Genomic DNA, 24,387 nt, shown 5'->3' with positions numbered 1-24,387 from the left:
ATGGGAAGCATCTCTATTTTAAAAACTTACATGGTAATAGGTTAGGTCTAAGCTCAGATGAGAAAGCGTAATAGAGGTGTCTGTCATTGAGTCAACTGAATTCAATACCACAACCAGAAATTTGATCAACTCATGAAAATATATGTTTGTATGATATTATATTCTTAATATTAGTAGACGATAAAAATTTATACAATTTTTAAAATATTTTATTCTATTCAAAATACCAGCCAACAAATATTTTTGATCTGCATTCGGCAATTCAAATCTGTACCGCGTGATCTGGAGTCAGCCATTTTTGGTAGCCCAGCTGATATAATTGTTACACTTGGCCGATAGATAGCGCAATCTGCAGTGCCTATCAGACGACCGGTTTTTAGATTTTAGGTTATGTTGTTAGGAAACATTGTCACCAATACGTAAGTTATTAGAATGATTTAATTTGCAGTTTCTATAAAAAAATGTAGATGGAGGAAAAATGTTGTGTACATCACGAGCGAAAAATACTTTTTCTCCCTCAGGAAAATTGTTGCCCTCGGCTTCGCCTCGGGCTTCAAACTTTTTCCCTCAGGGAGAAAAAGTCGTACTTTTCACTCTAGATATACAAATAGCTATTTCACATTTAGGTTTCATTGGGAATACTAAAATCAATGTCAGAAACTGCACACACACACACACACACACACACCACACACACACACACACACACACACACACACACACACACACACACACACACACACACATACAGACCAATATCCAAAAACCAGTTTTTTGGACTCAGGGGACCTTGAAACGTATAGAAATTTAGAAATTAGGGTAACTTATTTTTTTCGGAAAGCAATACTTTCCTTACCTATGGTAATAGGGCAAGGAAAGTAATAAATGGATTTTACATGGAATAAATAATTTCCTTAGTCTACTCATATAGTCTGAATTTTTTGACTCTCTAGGAAATACTTTTCTATCAATTACCGGTATAAGAAAAATTATACCATGAGTAGCTCAGCTGCTTTCTCAATGAAGACTTACCTATCTAATATGATTTTTTTTTCAATTCCATAGTCTTTGACAAGATTAATATCATATTATGATATGAAGCCTTGTGTTTCTGTAATAGCATATAACCTTTGATCATCTATAGTAATATAATAAAGGAAATGATTGATTATACACGTACGGGATAGGAAATCCACGAATGATGCATCATTACGTCTGAACTACACTGGACTGATTAACTTGAATTTTTTTATATTGATTCTTTATTTACCGAGGATGGTTATAGGCCTATTTTAAATTCTTCAAGATTTCAGTAGGTCAAGTTTTCAGTTTGTCTAGTTTTTAATTAGACCCTTGCAGAGCACGGGTTACCTGCTCAATTATATTGATAAGTACTATGATACAATGATGTGAATACTCTAAAGCGGCTTGTTGATAATCTCCTGGTTAATCAACTTTCATTAAATATTTTCTCAATTACAAAATAATTTTCCAAATACAAAATCATGATTACTTATGCAAATATCCTGTTATAATAATAATTATTATAATAATAACTATTTTATTATTATTAAACTAATATTCTTGCCTAATTTATGGGATCATAGAAGCTATTGAGAATAGTTGAATTATTGAGTAGCTTCATTATCAACTGCTAATTGCAAAACATTTAAATAAAATTTTTTTAGGCCGAGCACAGTCATGACTGAGCAAGAAACAATATGCTATGTCATGGATTGAATTTTTCAAATGATACCCATTGTTTTCTTGTTTCAGATCTTCTTGGAGGCATCCTTGAAGCACCAGCTAAGCTGGTGGGTGGGTTTTTGGGAGCAGCCTCAAATGCCCAGAGTCAAGCTCAGAGTACTAGTATAGGGACAATGTTTGGACCGTTTGGCGTGACATTTTCCCAGTCAACAGCCAGCAGTAATGCGGGAGCAAATGCAGCAGGAAATGGAGGATATGGCGGAGGACCAGGATATGGAGGAGCTGGAGGATTTGGAGGAGCTGGGTCAGAAGCAGGAGCTGGAGCTGAAGCAAGCTCCTCTGCTGGAGGTTTCGGGGGATCTCGGGCAGCCGCAAATGCTGGCAGTGGATCATCAGCAGGGCTAGGAGGGTATAATCAAGGAAACGGGTTTGGAGGAAACTATGGAGGGGGCTACGGAGGTGGATTTCCTCCATCCAATGCAGCCAGTAATGCGGGTGCTTCAGCATCATCAAATTCAGAAGGTGGATATGGTGGCTTGGGTCCACTCTATTCAGGTGGTAAGCAGGGCAAACCATCTGGCTACTCACCACATCACAAACCCCAAGGGCCACCCCATCATGGCCCCCCAGGGCCACCCCATCATGGCCCCTCAGGGCCACCCCATCATGGCCCTCCAGGACCACCCCATCATGGCCCTCCAGGACCACCTCATCATGGACCACCACATCATCCACCATCAGGCAACTTGTATGGAGGACATGGTCATCACCATAACCATGAACATCATTCAGGAGGAAGTGGATATGGACAAGGCAATGGTGGTTATCTAGGGCAAGGAAGCCACTCATCCTCTCAAGGTGGAGGTATTGGACATGAACAAAATTCTTATGGGGGAGGATCTTTTGGTTCAGGTTCACATCACAAGAAGCCAGACTCCAATTACCAGGGAGGAGGTGGTTCATCTTATGGAGGATCTTCAGGATCTGGAGCAGAAGCATCAGCAGGTAGCTCTTCATCTGGAGGAAGTGGATCATCAGGCTACAATGAAGGTGCTGGCTCCAGCCATCATGAAAAGGGTGATAATTATGAGCAGAAGGTAATGGAAGTGTTTGGATCAGAAGGAGGTGATGGTCCATTTTCTTCAGGTAGTAAGTATGGTTCATCAGGAAGTGGTGCTTCAAGCCAATCAGGAGCCTCATCAGCTTCACATGAAGGTGGACATTATGGGTCATCAGGACACGAAACTGGCTCTTCGAGTTCTTCATCTGCATCAGCAAATGCTGGCGCAGGAAGTTATGGTGAGGGAGATTCATCAGGTAACACAGGAAGCTACACAAATGAAGAAGGACAGTTTGACTTAGATGTTAGAGAAAAAAATCCAAATCTCACAAAAAAACTCATTTTTACATAATTTACAGAAAAGTATAGTATATTAACTAAGATTGATAAGAAAAGAAGTTGAATTCTATTTAAGTGGTGAAATTCATATTTGCTGATTCAACTGAGTTGTTGGAAATAATATATCCATTTAATAAGAAATAATAAATGAGATACTGAGTAACCTAAAAAACACAAGCATTTATACTCCTCAAAAATTGGAGTGTGTCAGAGACTGAATTTTTTGTATTAAGACAAATGAATCCCATTATTTATTTAACAATGCAGAAAAATCGATAAAAATTAAAAGAATATTAGCATAGAAATATATCTTTTTATTCAATCCGCTTTTTCTACCGTTTCCCTAATCGAAAGTCTATTACTATCATTGAAAGTAAGATAAACTGGATTATTTCAGAAATAAAAATAAAACTCCAAGTACCCTTTTCTAAAACTGTTTACTTAGGACATGTTTCGGCTATGATGCCATTATCAAGTGGTTAATGAAGTTAACAGTTGTTAATATTCAGTTGTTCACTTGATAATGGCATCGTAGATAAAACATGTTGTGAGTAAACAATTTTATAAAATGGCACTTAGATTTTTATTTTTATTTCTGTTCAAGAATAGGTATCGCCCTAACGATAAAAGACAATTTGACAGGATTATTTCATTATGACTGTGAGTTCTGTCGATACAATATTGCAACATTTGATAAGTCGAAGGAACTAAAAGTATTCATGAACCTTTTTAGAGTATATTAGCCTACTTTATAATTTACTATGGGATGTTCAATAGTATAGTATAGTCCTGTATCTGAAGAAAAAATTCCCGTGCCGTAACGTATTAAAAACTTCTTGCTGTACATTAAAAATTTACGTTCGAGTCGCGGACGCGTTTTGAACACTTATTTTCACCTCGGCGTTTAGGGTTGCTACTGAGCAGTAGCTTCCACGACTCGAATTCAAGTTATATATTTATACAGCAAGTATATATTTATTTATTTGTATTACTTACTAGCCGTCAGGCTCGCTTCGCTCGCCATATCCGTCTAGCCAGGGGGCTCCGCCCCCTGGACCCCCGACTGGATCGTCCAGGAATGAGATCAGCAGGCTCGCTTCGCTCGCCTGCATTTTTCATTTGAGCATTTTTATCATATGTTAGAACAATCCAGTCGGGGTCCAGACTAAACGTCTGGCTAAACGGATATGGCGAGCGAAGCGAGCCTGACGGCTAGTAATATAATATTCCCAGGATTGAAGTAGCAGTGCCCAATCAATTTTTCCGCGATAAATGCATTTAAATCTTCAACTTGGTGCCAACCTAACAAAGTCAACTCAACTTAATGCCAACCTGACAAAATTATTAATTTAGTTGCCAGTTAACAACTGTTTCGAAGAGGTACTCTATCTAGATTATAGTTCTATAGTAACATATGATATGGAAATTTCAATTATAATTAAGAGATTGGGAGAAGAAGAATATACATGCTAAAAGACAAACTTTAAACCCTTAAAAACAACCCTTAGAGTTAAAATATTGCCAAAAGATTTCTTAGTGCGCCTCTAAAGGGCCAACTGAACATACCTACCAAATTTGAATGTTTTTGGTCCGGTAGATTTTTAGTTATGCGAGTGAGTGAGTCAGTGCCATTTCGCTTTTATATATATATAGATAACCGCAATGCACAAAGCAAAGAATATCCAAACAATATGAGAAGACCTCCTTTGACTTCCGACTATGAAATGCGTAAGATCTTTGATTAAATTAGTCAGCTCGGATTAGAATAAGGCTACATGAAATAAAATCGATTTCTCGTTCTGGATCGCAGTCTGCTAAAATGTACAGTGTGAATTATATACCATTCTTGAAAAAGCCAGTGACCTTGTATTCTATTATTACAGGATAATTCCCTCCACTACTGTTATAGTGAGGTCCACCTTTATAATGGCAGTAGAGAAAGATAGAATAGCAACGTTGCCGATCTGCCGGTCTTGTCAATGCCTTCTAGCTTATTGTTAGCTGATATAGGTTTATTGATGTAATATTAACTGTTCATTCTCGTTTAAAAAAAATTCACTCATTCTACTACACTTTGTCAACACTATAGTAACAAAAATCTTCTGTAAGCCATCTTCTGGCTATTTAATGGAAACAGCATATTTATAATATAAAAAACCACATTGGATTAAATTCCGATTGACCAAAACCACTGTAAGGTTGAAGACTTGTAGAAAAATTCAAATTCAAATTAGTTGCTTCCACCTAATACAAACTAAAGTTACAGTACTTGGTTCAACATATTACGTAATTAGCCTCAGAGAAATAAACTCAGGTTCGCCTTATTTTCTCTTTCCCAATGTTATTTACATTTCAGTGTTATTTTCATAAATAAATAAAGGATAAAATAAATATACATTATAACAAAATACGGTATGTTATGTAACAGCTTCAATGTCGATTCTAAAATGAGAAACATTCAATCTCATCAAATTAGGTGAACAGTTTCTAGCTTTCCACTTCACTTTTCAAGAGTATATACTTTCAAATAATGTAATGACTGTAATCAAGGAACCTCCAACACAAGGTAATATTTCAAAATCTGAACCAAACCAAAATAAAATACCTGATAAAATTATAAAACAGAATGGTGAACTTCAAGGGTTTGATCAATGCTGAAATTGAATGTTTCATCTACCTGTTAGAGGGAAAGTGTCACTTTAAAAGCGACACTTCACAGAAACTATCTGTCACTTTTCCCCCTTTGGCTCAACTCACACTTAAGCGACTCAGGTCGAGAAGAGACTCGACTCTAGTCGAGAGCATGTGTTTTCAAATGGTGACAGTCGCGGAGACTAGAGTCGACTGGTCTGAGTGTCACCATTTGGAAACACATGCTCTCGACTAAAGTCGATTAGGTGTGAGCTGAGCCTTAACGAATGCTCAGTGTGGACGCAGTATAAAAAGTGGATAGGGAATGTGATGAAGTTGCAGTTGGAAGAGTTCTTTTCAATGTCACAATACGTGAAGATTCACTGTATAAAAAACAAATTTTTTATATGATGTATTTTGCTTATTTGTTGATAAATTTAATTTTATTTAAAACATTTATTTCTTACTTAAAAAACGCCTGCCAATTAAATCCAATTTCAAGGAATTTCAATTAGGGGAGGTAAGTGATACGGGAAATGGTTAGTTCTGTGGTCACCATCTAATCGCTCATATATAAGATAAAGAGACATGCACCATGCGCCTGTTAGTCTTTGGACTCTTGAACAGACTCCGCATAACATCATTAATGAGATTTGAAGTCGTTTTTCGTAAATTCTTAGTAATGTTCAGAATGTTCACCTAAAGCTGCCATTGCTCACACACAAGGCTGGATGTGGATGTGGGCGACAGCCGCATCAAATATTCACATCTATTTGTAGACCAAATTGAACAGGGGAAGCGACTTCTATGAATAACGTCAACGAATGGGTATAAACTAAATTTATTACACATCTGTCATTACAGGAACTCTTCATGGTATAAAAGGAATACAGACATACCTGGATAAGATTACAAGATGTAGTTACAATTGCACAGATCTTCAGTAAGTGATATAATCTGTTTTGAAAATCGTGATATGTTATACACTGAGATAAATCTCATCAACTGTCAAATTCATCAAAATACAAAAAAGGAATAAAGTACAAAATAATATATTCCTAACATAAAGATATGAGAACATGAGAGGTCCCTGAGGAAATGCCATTGTCAGCAAGACATAGCTTACTGTTGTCAAAAATGGATAAATCAAATGAAAAATTGATAATGAAAGAATTATTTCCGTCAATTAAGCGAATCCTAACAATCAAATGCTCGTGACAAATACTATACATAGCTTATAACAAACACTACAGAAGCTGGGAGACAAATTATTGTTCTTAAAAAATAGGATCTTACAAATCAATATGAATGTAACTTTGTTTCATACATACCATCAGTTATGAAAAAATCTGATAAAAAATAGCTGTGTAGTTGAACCATTCAAAAATTTTCTAGAGAATGTCATAAACATAACTAGAAGTACAGCATGATAAAAATTATTTTTCCAATAGTAAATGCGAGAACGGCAGACTACACAACATTCTAACCAAATTACAAAAATTACCACTTGGCAGTAATTATTAGCAAATAGAAAAAGAACTACAGATACTAAAAATAGTAGTAAGTTGATAATGCGAAATACATAACATAGAATAAATAGAGAGAATATAAAAAACAAATTGATTATAGAATATTACAAATTGAAGGTGAAAAGTCATATTCATGACAATTTTACGAATTTTATACTAAATATAAACATAAAACAAAAAACTATTCCGCGTCGTTTTGTTCATCCTGAGGGATGTTTCAAATAAATTCACCAAGATAAAGAAAAGCTATTTGAGCAATAATTGACAATGAATAAAGTGAACTTAAATTGATTGAATTTTAATCCCATTTTCAGAATTATTATAATTACTATTATCTTTGAAATTTGATAAAACTGCAAGACTAGCAGTTTATTTTTTCAACTTTTGTGATTGAAAGTTATTTACTTTGACATCTTTCGGTGAATGATCTCATTGTCAAAGTAGCTTTTAATCACAAAATATTTAAAAAAATGAGACTGCTATTTTTACAATTCTTAAAATTTCAAGTGAATCGCAGTTCGTGATTAATTAATTGACGAATTATTATCCTCTTGATGAAGTTATATTGAAGTCTGTCCTCATTTTTTTAAATAGGTGGGATTCCATTTTCTGGAGAGAATATACTAGTTTATCCTAAATTAAATCACATACACAATAATATAATACTCTAAATAGTCTAAGATCATAAAAATGGTATCCAAGCTACAGTAGTTCAAAGTCCTTTCAAACAGAAGTACCTATATTTTTACTTAGTAAAAACATCACAATTTGAACACGAAGGTTTTCATATTTTTTCGATATCTAAGAAAATTAGGACTTGAGCTTTTACTTTAGCAGTATAAACAAACATTCGATTGATGAGAAAATTTGACTTGTGTATAAAAAAAAGAAATATCACTTTTGCATAAGAGTAAGTAGCTTAATGATAATAGCTTAGTCGGATTTTTCTTCATCGCCGTTCTCTTCATCCTCAGGTTCACCGTTAGTTTCTTCTTCCTCTTCATCCTCCTCCTCTTTTTTGTCGGTTTTGCGTGGCCTACCCCTTCCCCTGCCGGTCGAGCTAGTAGCGCCCTTAGGCTGTAAAAAAATGAAGTATTTTTAAACATAGTCTAATCTACAATTGTTGAAATGTATACTCCATTATGAAATTGATTGAAATGAGTCATTGAAATTGACTTTCACATGTAAAATATAGGAGATGATTGCACAAACTATTTGAAACTCATAATGGTGAGTAGAGGTCAATAATTTATGGATTGTCCGTATAAAAGTTCAAGTGAATTAGTATCTCCGCTTAGTGATAGCCTATAATATTATAATAATGTAGAAAATTAAAGCCGTTAGAACAAAAACGTTCAAGTCGGATCAGAAAAGAATTTTCATCTTCTTTTTTACTAGCGTTACATGTAAAATGTTGGAATTTTTTGATTAGTGTTCAGAGAACTATGTAGGTGAAAATTTAATGTGTTGGTGAAGGCTAGATTAATTTATAAATCAACTGTAATGGAAACGACAAAAAGACCACACAAAACAACACATTATGCAAAACACATCACATACAGAGTGACGCAGGAAAACTGAAATGTTTCAATTTTAAAGTTCGCAGAACTGTCGGTAGTGGTTAAAATTAAAACGCAAACAACGTTATGTGAACGCATTGTAATTTGGTAATATGGGTCATTGCACTGGTGTGGAACGTTTTTGGTGAGAATATTTTATAAAAATAGTGATATAACTGAGACACAGAGAATATGTTGACAACATTAAGATACCACAAATTGACGTCATGAGTGTAGGCCTATCATGTGCATATCGAAATGCAAGGCGCACTACAAACACAAACTAAAACATACAAAACGAAATCACTGCCGCCATTCCCCAAGATCTGATACACTATCATTCCAGAGTTTCCATAAGAGCTAGACAGGCTGTGAATTCCGAATGTGAAAATATCTTTCCAATGTTATCTTAAATAATAGGGAGGTACTTTCACTTGGCATCATTATGCAAACATAAATGGCATGATGAATACATACCATTTCATAAATAATCTATTATTTTTATGAAATGTTTGTGACAAGGCAAATAAAATTAAATAAAAAAGCTCTTTACTAGGCGGAATAGGAATTACCACTCAACATAGAAATGACCTTATTTTGAATGTATCATTTCCCTGCGCCAATGGCATGCACAGGATATTGAAAATGTAACAGATTATAAAGTTCTAAAACTTATGAAGAAATTATTATTTGAATGGTTTTTCAGCCTGCGTCTCAAAAAATGAATAGTCCGACTTTATTTCTCAAATACACATTAATAGCAAATAATCATTACAGAAACAAGAGTATAAAACCCCGTTTTTGAACTATTTTTAACGACACTACAGTCTAATATCTTTGAATATTAGTTATTAAAACTAGTACTCACTGTGGAGCGCTCCACAGTGAGCTTCTTCTTCTTTTTCTTGACCCCCTCTGCCGTTACAGCGTAGGGGTACCAGCCTCGGTCCATCTCCTCCATGCAGTCCTATCCTCAGCCATTCTTCTCATATCTCTCATTGTCTTGCCTCTCTCCCTCCCCAATTCCTCCAGATAGCCTTCCCAGTTCATCCTAGGTCTACCTCTCCGTCTCTTTCCTTCCCTCCACCATTCTTCTCATATCTCTCATTGTCTTGCCTCTCTCCCTCCCCAATTCCTCCAGATAGCCTTCCCAGTTCATCCTAGGTCTACCTCTCCGTCTCTTTCCTTCCCTTCCCTTCTTTCCTTTCCTTTCAACTTCCTTTACTGGGCGACATTCTTGCATTCTAGTGAGGTGTCCAAACCATTTGAGTTGCCTTTCTTTTATGTCTTCCATCAGTGCTCTTCTTCCCACTACTCCTCTCACTCTCTCATTTCGCCATCTATCGTGTCTTGTCTTTCCTATTGCTCTTCTGTGGTACCTCATTTCTGCTGCAGTAACCTTACTCCAGTGTTTCTTGAGGGTTACCCAGCTTTCACTGCCATAAATGAGAGTTGGAGCAAACACACAATTAAATATTCTTTTCTTTGTCGTCATATTTAACTCTCTTTTGCCAACCACGGTGCTGTTCAGCTGGAAATATACATTCACCACAGTGAGCACTAGTTTTAATAACTAATATTCAAAGATATTAGACTATAGTGTCGCTAAAAATAGTTCAAAAACGGATTATTACTTGCAATTCGTCATGGATAAAAAAATAGATGAGTAGTATAAAAACAGTTAGCTTTTAAATGTTTATGGACAATAATAACAATGATCTATTTTCAATATGATTATATATTTCTAATATGAAAAAAATATGAATATTTCATATTTCAAAGCATAATTGAATATACATAGAAAATGAAGGGTGCGAGCATTAATCTGAATAGTGCACATTGAAAATGAGACTGAAAGAGTGTATACAAACTGCGCCGAGCGGCCAGACAAAATTCAGAATAGACTTGCAACCTTCAAAAGGTGTCTCACAAACTGCGCTTCATCAGTACATAGATTCTTTCCAACCTTCGCCATGCCCCTTTCCATGAAACGCACAAGATACCACTCGGCCAAGTGATCAAATTATAATTAATCTCAATTTCTCTCCTGACCTAACAGTATGGACAATTAACCATATTCTTATTACTGAATATCTTTGAATATCTCGTTAAAAAATGTAATATCCCTTACAAAAAAGTCACCAGTAAATAGTTTAAAAAAAGTCAGTTGTTCAACCTTAATAGCGCCTTATCACTTATGAGCTTCGATTGGGCCACCGAGGTCTGCAAAAGGAAATAGTGAAAGAAACATAACTTTTCGAAGATTAATTAATTCATGAGTAATTTCTCACTTTAGCTGCTGCTGCTTTCTTGCCCTTCTTGGGGGGCCTGCCTCGTCCCCTCTTTGCGGGGGGCTCCTCCTCAGTCTTCTTCACTTCCTCCTCCTCTTTCTCGGGTTTTTCAACAGCTGCAGCCTTCCCCCTTTTCTTTGCTGCTACCTCTTTAGTCTCCTTTACCTCTTTCTCCTGTAAAAGAAAACAATTAATTAATTTAAATTTTGACCGGAGTCCGGTCAACTATTATATAGTACGGTACGGTAACTGAAATAACGTCAATAAATACTAGGCTCTTTATGCACCATCAAACACTGTTATGACAAAAAACAGCTCACAATAAATTATATTAATAGTGTAAGCTTATTAAATTATAGAAATATTAACAAAGTTATTAATCAACATGCCTTGTACACAAAAATGAAAAAAAAAATCATAAAGGTTAGTAGTAAGTATACTTGAAAAAATAATAATCATACTGATACAATAATCAAGGCCTATACCTAAATGCAACAAATTCATCATGAATAAAAGGCTACCGTATTTCATTAAATTGTCAATAGAAGCTAGTAAGGTGTTATTATGTTTAAATACTTGCAGTTCTTGAACACGTATCATTAGGTTTTTTGCCCCCTCCAAATTTTTCTATTTGAAATTACTTTCAAAGCATCCCCATTTAAAGCCACTCCTTGATCTATGGAGCATGCTCAAAATATCTTGAAACAGCTGGAGAACGAAGTGGACTTGGAAGTATCAGTGAGGGCATAATAAAGCTTTCAATTTCCAACTCACTTTTTCAATTTCCTAACCTAACCTCTATGCCAACCTTAAGTAGTCTATGCACCATATAGAAAAACCGCACATAGAAGAACATATTTCAAAATGAAAAACTAGCCCAACCTTACGCGCTCTCTCCCCTTCGTGGAAAGTTTTTTTCACTTTAGTTTTTAGTTTTGTTCAGTCAAGGAAAAGAGTGATCAGGATCTCTTTTGTTCAGCTTAACGAACGGTGGCTGCTAACAGGAAGGCACATACAGCACAAGCCATGCCACGACATCACAGTATCAACATAATGGACAACAACCATAAAAATGTTAATCGTAACAATGCTACGTCAATCAGTAGTTCATAAGAAAAACAATGAAAATTCTTGATTAGATAAATCTTATTCTTGAATAACATTAAACATGTGTTTGAGTGTAATGGACAAGTTATACTTGAACTTTTATGGTCTCACTCATAGACAGACTACACCGACGAATCAGACAAAAGACCAACATTCAGACTCACCAGGATCCTGACAACAAAGAATACCCTACAACTCCCAACACACACTACAAATAGGAAATAGCCAACTGGACTTTCAAGTTTCAGTACTCAGGTAGTGCCTGCTGAAGATGGAACCCTGAAACGCGGCCAGACTTCCAAGTGAGTTAAAAGTAGGCCTACTACTGTAAAAGTGAACGAAGAGAGCCATGGAGTTAGTTACCAATGAATAGTTAAAGTTAGACAAAAAAACAATAGAAGAAAAGTTATATAGGATGTTACTCCGGGTTGAGAGGTGAGCCTTTCTGTTGACAGTCACCTTTCTGTTCTAGCATTATCTCTACGGTAAACTGAACCAGACATCCTTATAACTTATGCTCTAAAATGCACAGTTGAAAAGTGTGAAAGCTTTCCAGAAAGGGGGCAGAGCGCCTGAGAGTGGGCTTCTTTTTTAATTCGAGAAATATAAGCCTGTAGCGTGTGCGGTTCGTATATATGGTAGGCCTACATAGTTTACTGAAGGTTGTTGTAGAAGGGTCAGAAACTCAGTATCTAGTCACTCTTTTTTAGTCTTTTCTAGTCACTCTTAGTAAAAAAAAATGGTTTTGATTACAAGATGTGGTTTGATTTTAAGGTTACTTACCTCTACAGGTTTTGCTGTGACTTCTGCAGCGGGTTTTGCAGGGCGTCCACGCCTCTTCTCGGTGACCACTCCATTTTCGTCAGACATTTTTAACTAAAAATTCAAATATTCATAGTTATCATACTTATTAAAAGAGTTTGACAAATTTACAACAGAACTTGAGTTTGTTTGAGTTGAACAATTTATCTGTTAAATCAACACAATGGGAAATAGATCCAAATTGGATACTCCAAAGAAGAAAGGTTTACAGAATAGAAAGCATTACTTACTGTAATTGAAGAGTCAGAATAGGTAGCCAAAAACTTAATAGACCCGAGACAAAAACTTGAGGACGTAAGACTAGAGTTGAGCAGGGTTGAAGGGAACAATTGGACTAGATTCAAGTGAAATAACTAGTGGAATATTCTTGTTGAGGATTTCAAGTAAATTAGGTACAGTGATAGAAATCTATTGAAGTTAGTTTATCATTGCTTGGTGAAGTCACACATCGCATATTGTCCTATGGGGAGCTACAGAGAGTTATCTTCAGCAAATTATTATTTGCCAAAAGAAAGCACTGCGCAATATGTAGGCCTAGATGTTGCATCTATAAATGCAATGTAAGGATTATTTTATTGAAATGAAGATAAAGTTACTCATTGTTCCCAGTCTCTACATATTATACTTGAACTGTGGCTATACTAGAAGGTTCTCACACCAGATCATGATCAAAATACACGGAATAAGAGCACTTTTTCTGAGTTGGATTACCATAAATTACCTTTGTACAGTGTAAAAAATCCCAGTTACATTGGTAGAAATATATACCAGGTACTACCAAATCAGTTGAGGGAGATAGTAAGGATAAATGGGTTTAAGCATAGACTGGAAGTTTTCTTAATGAATGAGAGCTTTCGTTGTTTGAAGGGCTTTTTTGGCCATTGGAGTCGGAGACTAATATTGACATTACATGCTACTTTTAAGAAACATCGATTAACTTAGTTTCTTGCATTTTGCAAGCACTTTAGCATGCCTGACGCCACTCTAGCCGACCAAAAGTAATGTGTCTATCTACATATTAATCTAACTATAAATTCTTATTATCTACTACCAAACAATAATTTTTTTATTATCTGGATTCAACAGGATATTCTGATTAGCCAACCAAGTAAAATATTCTAAACACAAATCTTCTTTGTAGGAGAAATTAAACTAATTTCAGCGTTAAGAAGAATTCAATTTATTAGTTTAAATAAGTATCACTTGTTAAATTCATAACAAAACTAGACTCTCAAAATGTTCATAAATGTCCAGGACATCTTGCAATTTTACTTAGGTAAGATGGCGTTAGGAAAATTACCAAATAAATTTATAATGACTAGCCCATTTCATTGGGCTCAATTTTTACAATCCACATTACTAACCCATAATAAATTCATTATAGTTATTGAGTACACTACCGGACAGAATGTTTTCAATTTATTTAGCTTCAAAGCTACTATTACAAAACAAAGAATTGTTTCTGACTGATCATTCAAGGTCCAAGTACAAAAAGAACGTGAGTTTGTAAAACCCAACACCGGTACTTTGATTTGATTAATACCTGTATAGTAAGGGAATAACAAACAACTTGACAAAATAATTCATTTGTAATGCCGCGATTTGTATTTTGATGTTATTATGGAATTTAAATAGCTTGAAAGTGAATAAAACTTATTAAACCAAACACTCAAGAAAAGTAGCGGGAAACGACGCTATACTGTCAAAGCCCAAGCAAGACGCCATCAAATTCTTTTAAAAGCATTTCTTTTTCAAACAGGTTATTTGAAACTTCCTGGATCTAAAACATTAATTAAAACACCAAAATAGTAAAGATAAACCTCGGTTTTAAAATACAAATAATAAACTTACTTGATTTTTAAGAGTTTCCTCCTTGGGTACTTGCAGGTTTGGTAGAGAGAGAGTGAGTATCTGAGTGAGTGATTTCGTTGCAACTTGCAAAGCATTTTTGATTTTATGAGAAAGCAGTGTTACCAACTGTTCAACGGCCAATCACAGCGGAGATTCTTTCTCAGTTTTGTATTATGAGTATTTTGTCCGGACGCATCAGAAGGGGAACAATTGGTTGTACGTTATCGAGTTGAACCATTTTCAAATATTTCAGAAAGCATATTCTCATATACAGAGCTGTAAGCTGCAACAGGTAAAGGTTAGACGGGTGCATACCAACTGACCCAATTCCCATTTGACCCAACCTACCACTTGACCCAACCTACCACTTGACCCAATTTTTCAAATCGAGAAAAGCCGCGAAACCACTTGACCCAATATACCATTTGCCCCAATATTATAAACCTCACAAAACCATCTGACCCAACCTACCACTAGACCCAACTACTGTGCTGCGCTCTCGTGGCATAGTTTATGGTGCGCAAAACATCAATGCCTTCTTGTTGAGTGGTACTCCTTCGACAGCCATGACAGTTGACATTCCGATATTTTCTGGTAGATGTCAGGACGGTCAAGACTAACCTACTTATGTGGTGACATTTGGTACTACATTTTCAGTATTGTTTTCAAAAGCGGGAATCATAATTATTTTCAAAGTTGACTGCTTGAACTGTATTTCAGAATTATTGAACTGCCTTGATGGAATTAGAAAATGCCTTGATGGAAGATTAAATGCATTAATTATTATTTGAAGCTACAGTAGTTTAAAATATTGGAAATTTCAGTCCACGAGAAACACTTGATGATGTCTTGTTTAAAGATTAAAATATGGTAGGTAGAATACTAATAAAAATCAACAATATATACTCTTGTGAAAATAGAGTAGTATCTATTATGTTTCAATCTCTGCTATGTGAATTAGTAAACATTGAAATAGAATCTATCCATTCTAGAGCTAGAATATAAAATAATAATGAATAAAATGGCAATGTCGTTTCATTTATTCACCCATTAATCACCATGATCCTGAATTTGACCTTGGATCAAATTCAGTGAAATAGGCATAGTCTGTCCAAGCAAAGAAGACCCTCTGGAAAGATGGGAAATTGACTCAAGCTCGGTCAATATTGGTTCAAAAATTATCAATTTGACCTAAAATTGTAGGAAACAATTTGATCCACTATTAAGACCACATTTATAATGGAAATTTGATCTCATTTGCTATGTATCTTCTATAATATAACAACAAATAAATGGCCAACAATGGTCAATAGTAAATTTATTAATAATCATTACAAAGTAAAGTTTTATTTATCAGCAATGATGTGCAGATCTATGTTAGTCTGGTAGGGTATCTAACAAGAATGAGAAAAATAAGAGTTTCATGAGCTGAACCTTGTTCAGTTGACAATATGATCTTACAGCTGAAATCGTAAGTATATTCATTAGTCTATATTGTATCACTCCGGACTTGGCAATTTGTATTGAGACAGCTAGGCTGCTTTCATATTGTTGTATTTTGTCGTTTTGTTGCATGTATTAATGTATTAAGCCTCATGTTTTGAATTTTGTCCCTACATATGTTTATTATAATCTTGAATATTGGGCATATGATATTATAAAGATGAATTTGAAAACATGAGGCTTAATAATGCAACAAAACGACAAAATACACCAATGTGAAAGCAGCCCTAGGTTTGAACTGGCTCTTATTGTTTTCTGTAAAAGGCAGAAAATTGGTTGATCCGTATAGCCTACTGTATCCGTATATTCACAATGTAGGTAAACATCAAACATCATCATTCACTCACTCATCATCATCATCATCACCTTTGCTTAAAATACTTGCTATCAAGTCGCAATTGTAACAATAAATTTTAAAAAAACTGGAGATGTCCAATGAAAGATACCAAAAAAAGTGTTAGGCCTATGATTTTATGGTAGCACAACTGGCGCGGTAAGGAGGATAGATTCAATTGGGTATATTTACTAAAGCTGAAGAAACAGTTCCGATATGCCTCAGCAGAGAATATGTGGACAGATAATGGGATTGATGTGAACTATTTAAAGCAAAATTGTATAGAGCTGATACATAACTTATATATAAATGTGGTAATATTAAGCCTGCAATTCAGATGTGGGTAGAGCCGTACATTCCCAATCCTCTCCCAGATACACGAAATTGAATCCAAATTTTGTTTTGGGTGAGCAATTCAATGGTAAAATGTGTAACAGTGCTAACCCCAAAATGGATTTGCCATGTCAGATCGGTTACCGACCATGAAGAATTGCTATTATCTCAGTTAGTGGAATGGTACAAAACATTTCCTTTGTAGTAGTAAAATGTCTTCATTTATTCACCAAACATATTACAATGAATGCAATTATTATACAAAAATAACAAAACAAAATAAAAAAATATCAGATTATTACATTATTTTAAAATTAATACACATATATATTTCCCTGTAGCCTACAGATGGATGTAAGAGCTCACATAGGCAACATAGGCCTGTGCGTAAGCTCGGGTAATTATTACAAAAATATTATAGTAGCTTACAGGATGATCAGTTATAATTTCAAAGTTAAACATTATTTATAAAGTTATGCTCCACATGCAAGAAAGGAAAAGAGTCGGTAGGCTACCTCTTAATAGTTAAACTCTACTATCGGATCGTTTCGGAGTCTTAAGGCTGTTTCAAGGAATGCCGTCATTTTCCCCCAATTTTTCCCCGTTCAACCACTCAACTATTTCTGCCTCGGTGAGTCTCATTGCCAACCAAACATTTAATGATTTTGCATCCAAAATAACTATTGTAAAAGCATTAAAAGAACGTTATTGACATCTAGTTTCATTAGATAATGAGTACACTTTGATTTGTCTTTAAATCTCGAACGCAAAATTTTAAGAATATCTGCATTGTTCATCGAGGTTCTTCAATAAAATTTTACGATTACAAATTTATAACGAACAAAACTAAAAAGTAGAAAATAATAGTACATGAATAAAAAAAACTTTTATAAAAACAACTTTTTTCATATGCACTAAAAAGTAGAAAATAATTTTCCTATGAGCCTGGCAGAATTCCTGAATAAATTGGTCACATTATGGTAACATAGGTACTTTATAACAATTTCCAATTCTTATAAAACGAAAAACGTTGGGCGCATGTACTCAAACATCAAGATCTTTCTAATACGCTCACATTTCTATAAAATGAAATTTATTTATATTTATTCAGTTGACATAATATTCAGTTAATACAGTTTCACGGAATTGAATTGTGAACATTAGAAATCATTTGATATAATCATAATATGCAATAATAGTAATCATCATTAACGAATTCAAAATTTTTCATATAAATGAACATTAAAATCATGATTTCTACAATAATTCTTCAAATACATATTGTTACATAATTTTGCAGAAATAAAATTTTACTTTAAATGAATTAAATATATTCATAAGTTACTATGAAAATGATTAATTTACAATCACAATTAGTGATTTATAAATAATATAATCATATGTTAAATTATATTAATAATTATCATAGATAATTTATAGAATTAATTGGTCAGAAATAAACAGTAGTTTAGTATTACCTCATATAAATCTCATATTTATATGATTATAAAATGAACATTCATAATAATAATACAAAATGCGCCCAACGTTTTTCGTTTTATAAGAATTGGAAATTGTTATAAAGTACCTATGTTACCATAATGTGACCAATTTATTCAGGAATTCTGCCAGGCTCATAGGAAAATTATTTTCTACTTTTTAGTGCATATGAAAAACGTTGTTTTTATAAAAGTTTTTTTTATTCATGTACTATTATTTCAAATGAGAAGATGATCATGCTCAGATGCAGTCTGATGCAGTTTTAAATTGATAGCCATAAATCACACATCGATAAGTCAAACCGTTTTAAAGCTATTTCAATTATATCAATCAGAGATATTCACTACATTAAGATAATGCAAGCCTACCTATTATTATAAACTTAATCATTGTTATTATTATTATCAACATCAATTGGGATGGACTCATCTAAATAATTGATTATTTAATGATTAAATTATTTTGATTCCATACGATATGATTTAATCCAATACTGTATTACAGTTGTGCGATTTTATAACATCAATTCCAAGTACAGTAGCCTAGTTACTTTTTGTAATTTTTTCATCTCTCCCACTCCCTTTCTCTTCCAATTATATTGGATAATAATTATAATGTGGTTAAAATACACATGGTGAGTGTAACAGGCTCATGCCCTAAACTGTTCCTCTACCTATTTATACCAGTCAGTTCAGACCAGGTATAATATGTGAAAATTTGATAATAGGCTATATATTATTACAAGCGCTATTAGTAGCGCCCCCAGTGATTGGTCTTGCTCCATCTTTTATAACACTGCTTTCAAATTTCAGACACATGAGGAAACGTCCCCTTGAAACTGAAAATATTCAAATAAATAATAGATTTCCAGGAAAAAAAGAATAGATTGTTCCAGGAACAAGTAAAGAAAAAGTTACATTGTGCTGGCAAAAGGCATTGTAATAATAGGCTGACATCTGTTTCCAGAGAATCTTATCTAGTGGCGAAAACAATTAACAAAAGAATTCCTTAGTCAAGCTCAGTCTCTCTCACTTTCGCTCTGTCACTCGATCCCCTTCTACCCCTTCTACTCACTGTCTTTTCATACAAGCGCTCTCACTCCGTCTTTTACAGTCCAGCGTGCCTTATCTCTCTCACTTATACTCTCTTTCACCCTCAATCTATCTCTTCCCTCTCACCCCTCTCATCACTCTCTCTCGTCTGTTCTGTTCTACCATTTTGGAATTATTTGTTACTTCTACTTGGTATTTTTGTTACCTATTTCTACTTGGCCTCTTCACGTTGTCACTGCCTTCAAGCTTTCTTTCAACAGTGGAGTCAACAAGGAATCTTGCTTATTGTTTGCCCCAATCTGCAGGTATCAGCCGGCAACCCTTGATCTTATGCCTGAATGAATACTAAATTCAGCCTATTGACCGAGCCATAACTTTCTAATTCCAACAAAACATTATTCCTGGCATAGAATGAAAAGGCTCTTATTTTTGTCCTAGCTAAAAATTCGCGAGTCACAAAAACTTGTTTTTCTTCCTGGAAAAGCATTCTACCTGCCTCTAGGTGTCTTGATTTAATAGAATGTTATCTTGTAACCAGGTAGATTGTTATCCAGGTAGATTGTTATCCAGGTAGATTGTTATAAAACCTCGGTTATCCGTCACCCTTGGGATCGGGACTGTGACGGATGACGGATAACAGATATAACATGATTTTAAAAGAGGAATATACAAAACCAAACAAATTTCAAGTGAATAAGACAAATTATTTCAGTAAGAAAAGAATGAAATATGAACTACAGTATAATTGTATATCTAATTTTCGAAACAGTTCGTCATTTTCTCAGCAATTACGGGGAAAAATAGAAAAAAAAAATCGCTGGGGGGGGGGTGACGATTAACAGAGACTGGCGGTTAATGTTGCATCAAGTCTCATTAGACTATTTCCGTGCATTGTACAATGGATGAGCTATAATGTTAATTATAGTTTGGCCATGATTGTAGGCTACTCCAGAGTTAGTCCAGTGAGACTTGATGCAATGTTGCCAATGAAACTGATTATAGATATAAATCAATTTATATTTTCATAACACACCTGGTAAAATATCAACATATGGTTTGGGGGGGGGGTGATTAGAGAGGGGACTCTGCTGTTCCAGTTTCCCATCTCCCAGTTTCCATTGGTTTCATGCGTCCAACTGAAGTAATTTTATCAAGAAGACTATTGTGAAGTAATATTGCAAAACAATAATTATTATTACAATTGCATGTTTTCTCAATGCGAGAATGTCACTAAATGGAAAAGTGAAGTTTGGTCATGTATATGTCCATTCTTGGGAAAGAGTATCAAGGATATCCTTTCCTTTTTCACTTCGCCTTGTTAGGTACGATTCCCGCGCGGCTCGAGCTACCCGGCTCTAGCTGCGCTGCTCTAGCCATCATAACTCTATTCACATAACTATATCATGAATTTTACTTGGTCCTTAGGGCTAATAATGTATACTTAATCGATAAATAGTGAAATTAACCCTTTCTATGTCATTTTCAAGTGAATTTCAATTTTTATTGATTTATTATGCATTAGTAGCCCTGAAAACCAAGTTTACATTAATAAGCATGGTACATGTATATAATATACATACACAAGTTTATATAATACATGCAGTGTATGAGAATATATTATATATTCACGTGTATTGCTATATATATCTGGGATTTTGACCACCACTTTTCAATAATAGGTATAGAACAATCTTGAAGCAAGGGTGGGGGGAGATGGAAGGGTATAGTTTTGAATGCACCAGAAGTTACGGTTCATTCCATGTTTCACGTTCATGGTCTGCGGTTCAGAATATTACACAGATTAGTTACAGTGCGCTATCGATTCTCCAATAGTACTTTAATTATTTGTTCAACATTCTTTTTCAACACCGAACACTTATATCTTCATTTTCTGCATTCAAGGTGAGTGAAAAACAATTATATTATATTTCTATATATTATTTATTATTATAATATAATTATATATTTCTAATCATATTGTACAGTACTAGGTTGCGAAGTCTACAGTGATAAAATAATACTGCATACCGTAATGTCAAATTCCTGATTTTTCAAGTTTATTATCTCATGTAGTAGATCTCTAATGCGGGGAAATTAAAAATCTGACATTATTTTGTTAAATTCTAAAGAATTTTGTCACACTAATGGATTTCAAATAACTTACAAATAAGTTGATTTATTATGATCTTACTTCTTTGAACTCTCCTCAACTATATAGTATAGTATATCTAACGCTCCTCGACCAACCCCCCGCAAAAACATTTCCGGGCCCCTGGCCCGCGTCTGCCCCCGTAATTTCTCCTTAATCATTAAAAAAAATGATACTGAAAAAGAACAGTGAATTGAATAAAATGGGGAATGCTTCCAGAATCTTGATACTTACTTACATTTTAAACACATTGCCCAGGAATTCAAGGGAAGAAATAATAATACTCTCCTTCAATGATTGCAGGAATAGAAATTGTGTTATACTCTCAATAATAATATTGATTTTATATGTAAATTATTATTATATAATTATAGCCATTAGGTTATAGGGGATGAATTTACGCCACTGTGCATCAAAATTATTTCACTTTGTATGAGATATTCTGATCTATTGAATATGGAAATTGGAGACAAATCAATTTCAAATAATGATTATTACAATAAGATTGTGTCTGTGTGTGTGTGTGTGTGTGTGTGTGTGTGTGGTGTGTGTGTGTGTGTGTGTGTGTGTGTGTTGCTTGTCAATTGTTTGCAAAATGGAATCTTATTTATGACAAGAATTCCGGAAAAACTTATTAGTTACCGTATCAATTAATAATTTATTATAATGAAGTAAACAGTGTGTGAATTTGAAAACGGCTCAATTTTTTCATACAGAGGAATAAGGAACAGTAATGTAATTTGATAGGCTAATACCAAATTTTTAATGTCAAAATTGAGTTTAACTTTCAATTTCAGCACGATCCCTTCTGTTATATACTGTCCAAGCAAAGAAACCCCTCTGGCAAGATGATGAAATGACTCCATCTCGGTCAATATTGGTTCAAAAACAATTGATTTGGTATCAAATTGTAGATCAGAACGTTTCCTACAATTGAGACCAGATCAATAATTTTTTAATCAATTCTGACCGAGCTGGACTCATTTTCTCATCTTGTCAGAGGGTCTTCTTTGCTTGGACAGACTATATCTATCTTCAAATTTCTTTTGTGTAAGAAATATCTGAGCCACCCACTTTTCACCCACTCTGAAGGCCTATTATGATAAGCCTAATTATTTTTATAATACAATAAAATGAAATAGCCTACTCTAGTATAACAATTTACACTTCAATGATATAGATGATTTTGATTATTATAATAATCAACATATAGGTATTTTTTTTGTAGTTGTGCTTAATAAATGCCAATGTTTTCGTTTTTTTAAAGGAATGGCCGAGTTGGGAGAAGAGGAAGTGGGTGAAGCCATGGTTGCTGATGGCCTACTTAGGCCGTCAGAGAGACTCCCGGGAATCAGGGAGGGGAGCTTCATTTACGGGGATGGTAATGGGTACTTCTACCATTCGTCCTGGGTGAAGGATGGGGCAAGGTAATTTTTTATTTTTCTAGTCAATAAGTCAGCTATAGGGTGATCAGCTTACACACTCTCTAAAAGAGACCTCTTTTAATTCAATTCTGTCATAGATTCAAAGATTTATCACATTTGTTGAGTAGGACGAAACATATAAAGATTTATTATGAAGAGGAATTTTAATATTAGAAGAGTTTCTTCAATTCTTTCAGGACTCATGTTTACTATAACCAGGGCTTAATTTGAGGGGGAGCGCATAGGAGCGATGCTCCTGTACCTTTTTCCCCAAGAAATTATTTTTAGAAACAATGATTTTTCATGCTCGGTTTTTATTTTTAATGTTATTTTTGTCAGTCACTAATTCTAAAATGTTCAATAACTTTGTATTTAATTAGAAAATTAAATTGGTAGAAGTTTATTCAGAATTATAGGTGGACGCTAATGCATAAAATACCGTCGTAGGCCTCGGCTGGATTCTTATGAGCGGCGTCAGCGCGCGAGGTCTTTGCCATTGTCAAATGCGTCACCATTGCACTGATTTTCAAATATATTGCATGTTTAATAAAAGTAAAGAGTTGTTATTCCAACATAATGAAATTTATTCTGAATAATGTTGTTATTCTTATACCGGATGTTTTAAAACTTGAGGAAAATTTAGGCCTATGTAGATTATACAGTGTTGTTGAAATGGTAAAAATTATGCCTGGTCCAGAAAATTTTTGTGATTTTTATACATTCTTCAAAATAGTATTATTAGTTCTATAAAAAACAGCTACATAACATTGCGCAGATTTGCTAAAAACGCTCCAATTCATATATTATTTTCAAAAATTTTCCGGGGGGGGCGGAGGGCCCCCGGACCCCCCTTCCCTGGGGGTTTTCCCGGACACCTACGGTGAGCCACCGCTCCCTCACATCTTTTTTTACAAATCAAGCACTGACTATAACTATTATAATATTAGGCTATTATAAGTTTCTGACCACTCATGAAGTTTGTCGGTGCATTTTATGAAGTGGCTACCCCAAAAGCTCATGTTTTCAAGAATTGACGATCTCAATTTTTTTAACAATATCAAATAACAGATTGGGGTCTGCAATCTTTGTATGTTTTTGAGGTTTACACAAACCCGAGACATTCCTCATTTCAACTCTAAGTGATGAAATTAAGTTATTATATTCATAGCATTTTTTAGATAACCACCTTAGAAGTG

At 34.5% G+C, this 24,387-nt stretch overlaps 3 protein-coding genes across 6 annotated transcripts in view; 2 read left to right on the top strand and 1 right to left on the bottom strand.

Moving 5' to 3' along the window:
- Positions 1-1,752: 1,752 nt before the first annotated feature.
- On the top strand, positions 1,753-3,411 carry LOC111064173 (glycine-rich cell wall structural protein 1.8-like). Its single transcript, XM_039443748.1, has one exon. The coding sequence runs from the start codon at positions 1,881-1,883 to the stop codon at positions 3,117-3,119; it is 1,239 nt and encodes a 412-aa protein (XP_039299682.1). The 5' UTR covers positions 1,753-1,880; the 3' UTR covers positions 3,120-3,411.
- Positions 3,412-6,561: 3,150 nt separating this feature from the next.
- On the bottom strand, positions 6,562-15,135 carry LOC111064157 (high mobility group protein I-like). Of its 4 annotated transcripts, none has more exons than XM_039443735.1 (4): positions 14,897-15,135; positions 13,007-13,099; positions 11,117-11,290; positions 6,562-8,343 (listed from the first exon to the last, which is right to left on the bottom strand). In XM_039443735.1, exons 2-4 carry the CDS (start codon positions 13,091-13,093, stop codon positions 8,200-8,202), a joined length of 405 nt encoding a protein of 134 aa, XP_039299669.1. In that variant the 5' UTR covers positions 13,094-13,099; positions 14,897-15,135; the 3' UTR covers positions 6,562-8,199. The 4 variants fall into 4 exon arrangements, with proteins under 4 accessions (XP_039299669.1, XP_039299673.1, XP_039299654.1 ...); XM_039443739.1 differs by lacking the exon at positions 14,897-15,135 and adding an exon at positions 14,589-14,755; XM_039443720.1 differs by lacking the exon at positions 14,897-15,135 and adding an exon at positions 14,410-14,724.
- Positions 15,136-23,169: 8,034 nt separating this feature from the next.
- The window catches only part of LOC120348728, a 35,448-nt gene continuing 34,230 nt past the window's right edge, over positions 23,170-24,387 (top strand). Inside the window, exon 1 of the mRNA XM_039440442.1 lies at positions 23,170-23,194. Coding sequence (XP_039296376.1) covers positions 23,185-23,194 — 10 coding nt within the window. The 5' untranslated portion in view covers positions 23,170-23,184. The remainder of the gene's footprint in view (positions 23,195-24,387) is intronic.

The sequence above is a fragment of the Nilaparvata lugens genome, chromosome 1, assembly GCF_014356525.2.
Source record: "Nilaparvata lugens isolate BPH chromosome 1, ASM1435652v1, whole genome shotgun sequence".
Classification (NCBI taxonomy): domain Eukaryota; kingdom Metazoa; phylum Arthropoda; class Insecta; order Hemiptera; family Delphacidae; genus Nilaparvata; species Nilaparvata lugens.
This window is presented reverse-complemented; position numbering and strand designations above follow the sequence as displayed.